This window comes from Oryza sativa, chromosome 7 (assembly GCF_034140825.1).
Source record: "Oryza sativa Japonica Group chromosome 7, ASM3414082v1".
NCBI lineage: Eukaryota > Viridiplantae > Streptophyta > Magnoliopsida > Poales > Poaceae > Oryza > Oryza sativa.
The window spans coordinates 4,177,433-4,184,324 of NC_089041.1; the positions used below are offsets into that span (position 1 = coordinate 4,177,433).

Genomic DNA, 6,892 nt, shown 5'->3' on the forward strand with positions numbered 1-6,892 from the left:
CAATTAAAATGAAACCGGAGCGAGTAAGTATCTAAAAGATGGGTTCCATCAGCTAAAATTGATTGATAGAACCATCCTATGAGTTTGTTTAGGTGTGCATTTCATCATTAATACTCTCATTCTCAGTCGGCCTCATCTTTTCCCATATATGAAATCAGCCGTTGACAAAATTTAAATTCTAAAACTTAATTTTTTATGTTGATTTTAGGATATATTAAACATAGTTTCTTCTCAGCATTGATTTTTATGTCGCTAAGAATACGTATATAAAAGTTTCACTTATAAATTATTTTTTATCGTTAATAAGATGCTTGTTATATAATCAACTCTTGGCTAACCTATGAGACTCTGCATTTGGTTAGCCTTTTCCAAACAACTAGTTTCCCATGTAGTATTATTAATTCTAAATTTAGTACCACCTACAACATACCAGCGAACATGATATAAATACACGGACTCCACAAACAAAGTACGGTTGTTACTAGTTGCGATTGCCACTTCAATTCACTATAGTTTAGATTCACCAAACCCCCCCTAAAAAAGTTTGGAAACAAAAGTCTCATAACAACGAAACCTAATTTGGTTTCTGCTCTTAATGCAAGTTCTCAACAAACGACAAACTATGCCAAACTCTCAGCTACCAGCTGACACCTGCAACATTGTTCCAATTGTTTTGTGGACACATGATACTTCAACTTTGTTGTTTCAATTGTGTGTGGAGCGAAAAATTAAAAATATGTGGTCCCAATATGGGATTTTTTTTTAATTTTTAAATTTGTAAAGTAAGCCCGCCAGTAACTTATGTTCAGATCCAAAGCTTTTAACAATCCCATGATCAATTAAAAATGCTTCGAATGAAATTTTCTCACCACCGTGATGTTTCAGTCAAATCTGAAAAGGGTTATTTATAAATCGTCATTTGGACCAATACCTCCATAATTCAACTTACATACACTGAAAGCATTTTGGAATAAATTTTTTACCTCCAAAGATGTTTCAACAATTACAAAAGAGGAATATAAACCCTGATTTGTACCCATACCTCCATAATTCAACTTAATCACAATGTCAATCAATGTCCTGTGGCAAAGTGCCATTTCAGACCAAACCTGAAAAACCTTTCAAAACTTACAAACACAAATTTGAACAAACACATTCATGATTCATCCCCTCCACCTCCTCCTACACCCAAAAGCTGGTCCATCCAGCTGCATCCTATGCATGGATTCATGTGCAGAGCATTTCCATTTTTTTCCCTCTCTCTCTTCACAAAAGGCACACCCTAAAAAAATTTATAAATATTTTTTTCCTCTAACACTAGGTTAATCTAATCTCCATACTTTATTTATTCCTCTCCACATCCACTACCACTACAAGAGAGAGAAGAAAGAGGAGAGGAAAAAAAAATCCTCTCTTTTTCTTCTTCTTCTTCTTCTCCCCCCTTCCTCTGCATCGAAGCTGCTCCCTGCAGTCGCAGGATCCCGAATCCGAGCTCCTCCCCGCCATTGCCGCGGGGGCGCGGCTTCTTGATCTGTGGAATTCGATCGGGGGGCGCGGGGGGCGCGGAAAGGTGGGATTTTTGCGGCGAGATTTGGGACCCATCTTTGGCCCGTTTCTTGTGGATTTCGTTCGAGTTCTTGTGGTTTTGGATCGGGTTGGTGGTGGTGGTGGAGCTGGAAAAAGGTGGTTACCTTGGCCACCAAATTCCCAACCCTTTTTCTGTTCAGATTCTTGGCGTTTTCTTGCGCAAATTTTAGCTAGGGTTGGTGTGGATTCCCGCTCGTACCCCCATTAGCTCGTGATTCGTATCCAGGTTCGTGTAAAAATCTGGGAGTGGTGGAGATTTGGGAGGTTTTCTCCTTCCTGTGCTCTATGAGGAGCAGCTTCCTGTCGGAATCGCCGTGCGACGAGCAGCATATCCATGGATTCAATCCGCAGTCATGGCTGCAGGTGGAGCGTGGGAAGCTGCCCAAATCGTCCTACTCGCCTTCCTCTATGTAAGGGCCACTACATTTGATTCGAAGATTTTCGATTCTCTCACCGCGTTCAGCTCATTTCTGTGTGATGCTACTGAAAATTGAACTAGATATACTGATGATTTGTGCCGATTGTTTGGATGTGCAGCGAGTCGCTGATAAAGATCGCGGAGCCGCCGGTCGTACCATTGTATAAGCCCTTGGATTATGTGGAGGTGCTGTCCAGGATCCATGAGGAGCTCGAGCAATGTGTGCCGAGCGAGCGGCCAGGGCTGTATTTGATACAGTCCCAGGTGTTTCGGGGACTTGGGGAGGCGAAATTGCGCCAGAGGAGCCTGCATTCTGCGTGGCGCTGCGCGACCACTGTGCATGAGAAGATTGTGTTTGGGGCATGGCTGCGGTATGAGAAGCGGGGGGAGGATATCATATCCGATGTCCTCGCGTCATGTAGGAAGTGTTGCAAAGAGTTTGGGCCACTTGATGTCGCATCCGAGATGCCCGAGGGAGACTTTGAGATACTTGGTTCTTGTGATATCGGCACATCTTCGAAAGTTTCCCCTGTAGTGACCTTCCAAATAAGGGATGGGAAGGTGACATGCAATAGGTGCAAGATTGCTTCTCTATCGATCCCTTTCTGGTCCATGCTCAATGGACCATTCACTGAATCTCAGCTTGATCTTGTTGATTTGTCGGAGAATGGTATCTCACTGGAGGGCATGAGGGCTGTATCTGAATTTAGTTGTACATATAGCTTAGAGGATTTGCCTTTGGAAACCTTGTTGGAGATCCTGGTGTTTGCAAATACATTTTGTTGTGACAGGCTTAAAGATGCGTGTGATAGGAAACTAGCTTCATTTGTTTCATCAAGGCAGGATGCTGTTGAGCTCATGGCATTGGCATTTGAAGAAAATGCACCAGTCCTCGCTGCATCTTGCTTGCAAGTGTTTCTGCAGGAGCTTCCAGATTGTCTAAATGATGAGCATGTAGTTAGCCTATTCCTAAGTGCAACTGAACAGCAGCAATGCATCATGGTTGGACATGCCTCCTTTTTGTTATATTGCTTGCTTAGTGAGGTTGCAATGAACATTGATCCAAGGACGGAGGCAACCGTGTGCTTGTCAGAGAAGCTTGTTCAATTGGCTGTTACTCCTACACAGAAGCAAATAGCTTTTCATCAGCTTGGATGCATTAGGCTTTTAAGGAAGGAATATAATGAAGCTGAACACCAATTTAGTGTTGCCTTCTCAGCTGGTCATGTGTATTCCATTGCTGGTCTTGCTAGAATTGCTGGTACAAGAGGTAGAAAGGGTTTGGCTTATGAGAAGCTCAGTTCGGTCATAACATCAAGTGTACCACTAGGATGGATGTATATGGAGAGATCTCTGTATTCAGAGGGTGATAAAAAGTTGGGTGACCTTGACAAAGCAACTGAGCTGGATCCAACTCTCACTTACCCTTACATGTATCGAGCTGCATCCTTGATGAGAAAAAAGGATGCAAGACTTGCCTTAGAGGAAATCAACCGACTATTGGGTTTCAAGCTAGCATTGGAATGCTTGGAGCTCCGGATTTGTCTATATCTTGCTCTCGAAGACTACAAATCTGCAATTTGTGATATCCATGCTATCCTTACACTTTCTCCTGAGTACCGAATGTTGGAAGGTCGTGTAGCTGCTTCCAAAATAGGCACTCTTCTTGGGGCACATGTCGAGCAGTGGAATACAGCTGAGTGTTGGCTTCAGCTGTATGAACGCTGGTCATCAGTGGATGATATTGGTTCCCTTTCAGTGATTTACCGGATGCTTGAGTCAGATGCAGCAAAAGGTGTTTTGTATTTCAGACAATCTTTGCTGCTCCTTAGGTTAGTTATACTAGCACCTCACTCTGTTGATTCCCTTGTGGCCATTTTGGTCTCAACTCTCAACATAACTATAGATGATGCTTAATATTTTTTTGTTTACAGGTTGAACTGTCCTGAGGCTGCAATGCGCAGTTTGCAATTGGCACGGCAACATGCAGCAACTGAGCATGAACGGCTAGTGTATGAGGGGTGGCTTTTGTACGATACTGGGCATTGTGAGGAGGCCCTACAAAAAGCAGAGGAATCTATTTCTATTCAAAGGTCATTTGAGGCTTTCTTTCTGAAAGCCTATGTTTTGGCTGACTCAGGTGTTGATCCTTCTTATTCTGCGACTGTTATATCGCTTCTTGAAGATGCACTAAAGTGCCCTTCAGACCGGCTTCGGAAGGGTCAGGTTAGTATTGTTGCGCACCAGCACACAAATGCTTCAACGTAGCATTCACTTATGCTAATTGATTTGTTTTGAACACTTAGTTTATCTCACATTGCTCAGACTTGGTAAGGTGGAGAGCAACTTGGTTTTCCCAAACTTTCTATATTTTTAAGACCCTGCATGCTTTGCTCGACAGTAAATAAAGCGAAGATAACATTTAATATTGTTATATTGTTCCCTCCAAACATTTAAGTATGAGGCGTGAGAAAATTCCTTTTATATTGTTCCCTCCAAATTGCGGGAATATTCTGTTTTGCACATAGACTGAGAGATCTCTAGCTGCTATAGAAAGCTGGATATAACTTAGAGTATAGACTATAGAGTGTATACACACTTATTTTGCATTGTGATATTAAATATGCCTTAAATTTTTCAATGAGACCATTAAAAAAAACTTGCATTTGTGGACAGTGATCAGTTGTCTCAGTGAAATAAGAGTTGCTGGTGAGAAAAGGATAATGTTGTCTTGTCTGGCTAATTATAAATTATATTATTGTTCAAAACTATTCCAATAACTCAAAATTTTATATCCTTGATGTTGAGGTATCATCAGTGCAACATACTATATACCTACTCTGTTTTATGCATGTCCATGATGTGGAGATGCATGAACAAAAAGAGAGAAGTTAAAGAATCTGAACATGAAAAGTGTCGGTTAACTTAATCATGGACCAAAGGGCGACATTCTTGCTATGATTTTTGTCTGAAATTGATCCTACTAGTTAAGACAAATAGATCCTAAATACTGTATTATGACTGCCAGTAATACAAACATCCAAAATTTGATCCTATCTTGCTTAGTCAGATCCAACAAGTTGCTCTCGATTGTTCCTTATGATAAGCTTTTCTCTAATATTGCATAATTCCACCTGCAGGCTTTGAACAATCTTGGTGGTGTTTATGTTGATTGTGAGAAGTTAGACGCAGCAGCTGATTGCTACACGAGTGCTTTGAAGATCCGACACACTAGGGCACATCAAGGTCTTGCCCGTGTTCATTTTCTCAGGAATAACAGGGATGCTGCATATGAAGAAATGACAAAGTTGATAGAGAAAGCTAAAAACAATGCTTCAGCTTATGAGAAACGTTCGGAATATTGTGAACGAGAGCAAACTATGACAGATTTGCAAATAGTGACCCAGTTGGATCCATTACGTGTTTACCCGTACAGATACCGTGCAGCAGGTAAAAAGACTAAAGTTTACTTAATAGTTGAGAATTACCTTTAGTTTTGAATACTATGTTACTATGTAGGTTACTCTATACCTTATCTTGGCTTCTGCATGGAGAACTGTTAATTTGTTCATCATCCTTGCTGGACAAAACAGATACTTTGTTGCTACCATCTTTTAAGTAGAGTAAATGTCTGCTGTCATTACTGAATCTTCTTTTTGTCAGAGCAAATTTAGTTAGTGAACTATTGACTGAACTGCACCATTGCAGTATTCCTTACCTATAATTTCCTCTGTGTATTCATTTCTCTTATTTGAACATGCAACTTTCAACACTGAAAGCGTGTTTTATATCTGATGTAGTTGTTTTTTAAGAAATGGAGTAGTTAAAAGATTTTTGATGGCTTTGGTTTGCAGTACTGATGGATAGTCACAAGGAGAAAGAAGCAATTGCAGAGCTAACCAGGGCGATTGCATTCAAAGCTGACCTCCACCTATTGCATCTTCGCGCGGCGTTCCACGAGCATATCGGGGATGTCCCCAGCGCTCTTCGCGACTGTCGAGCCGCCCTTTCTCTGGATCCAAATCACCAAGAAATGCTGGAGCTTCAGAAACGCGTGAACAGCCAAGAGCCCTAACAAAAAATTGTGGTGCCACTTGGTGCATTGCATACCATGATTTTTGCGCTCATAGGTGCGCCTCATGACAGCCCTTGACTCCATCCAATTTTCTTCATTTCTTTGTTAATTACTGTAATATGATGTATTCAGCAAGAAAGGAAAAATGAAAGCACTAGTTCTTTGGAAGCCATCATCGATGAATCTTAGCACTCGATGACTGCTGGCTTTTGTAAAAGTAATGCCTAATCACTGAACTGTTGTCTCCTGGAAATGAAAATCACCGTGCATGATGTAACTTTCAGGCCCCTATTTTAGCTCCCAATTTTTTCTGTAATGAACCTTGCATGCAAATTTTGCACCATTTTAGACCTACTTTACCTGTGGGTTTTACAGTCATCAGATGGTGTATTAACATGTGTAAATGACGCGTCCCTTATATTTAGGGGAGTTTCTGCTTTCCCTTCAGAGTAAAGTACAGCTTGGTTGCACTTGCAGCATCAACCCCTTTTTTAGAGTTGCTCCTGCATGATTGCAATTTCAATGGCTTTTCCTTTGCCTTCTTTTGTCAGTGCATATCTTCACCTTCTCTTTCTCTGAACATTGGTGTACTTCTTTCTTTCTTCTTTTTCTTCTTGGCTTATATGATCCATAACCAAAAATTGAATTTTGAATCTTAATTTTGGAGTTGATTTTGAGGGGGGTTTGCACCGTTGTTTATTTTACATAATTGATTTTTTTTAAATCGTTATTAAAAACACAGGTAAAAAAAAAGAGATGTTGAATTTGGATCTGACATATGCCCCATATGTTTCATTTTAGTTTTGTTTTTG

The 6,892-nt window shown here is 40.7% G+C and overlaps 1 protein-coding gene across 1 annotated transcript; it reads left to right on the forward strand.

Moving 5' to 3' along the window:
- The first annotated feature begins 1,406 nt into the window (after positions 1–1,406).
- On the forward strand, positions 1,407–6,371 carry LOC4342548 (ETO1-like protein 1). Its single transcript, XM_015791775.3, has 5 exons — positions 1,407–1,997; positions 2,125–3,837; positions 3,940–4,231; positions 5,146–5,455; positions 5,860–6,371. The coding sequence occupies exons 1-5, from the start codon at positions 1,873–1,875 to the stop codon at positions 6,078–6,080; spliced, it is 2,661 nt and encodes an 886-aa protein (XP_015647261.1). The 5' UTR covers positions 1,407–1,872; the 3' UTR covers positions 6,081–6,371.
- The last annotated feature ends 521 nt before the right edge of the window (positions 6,372–6,892 follow it).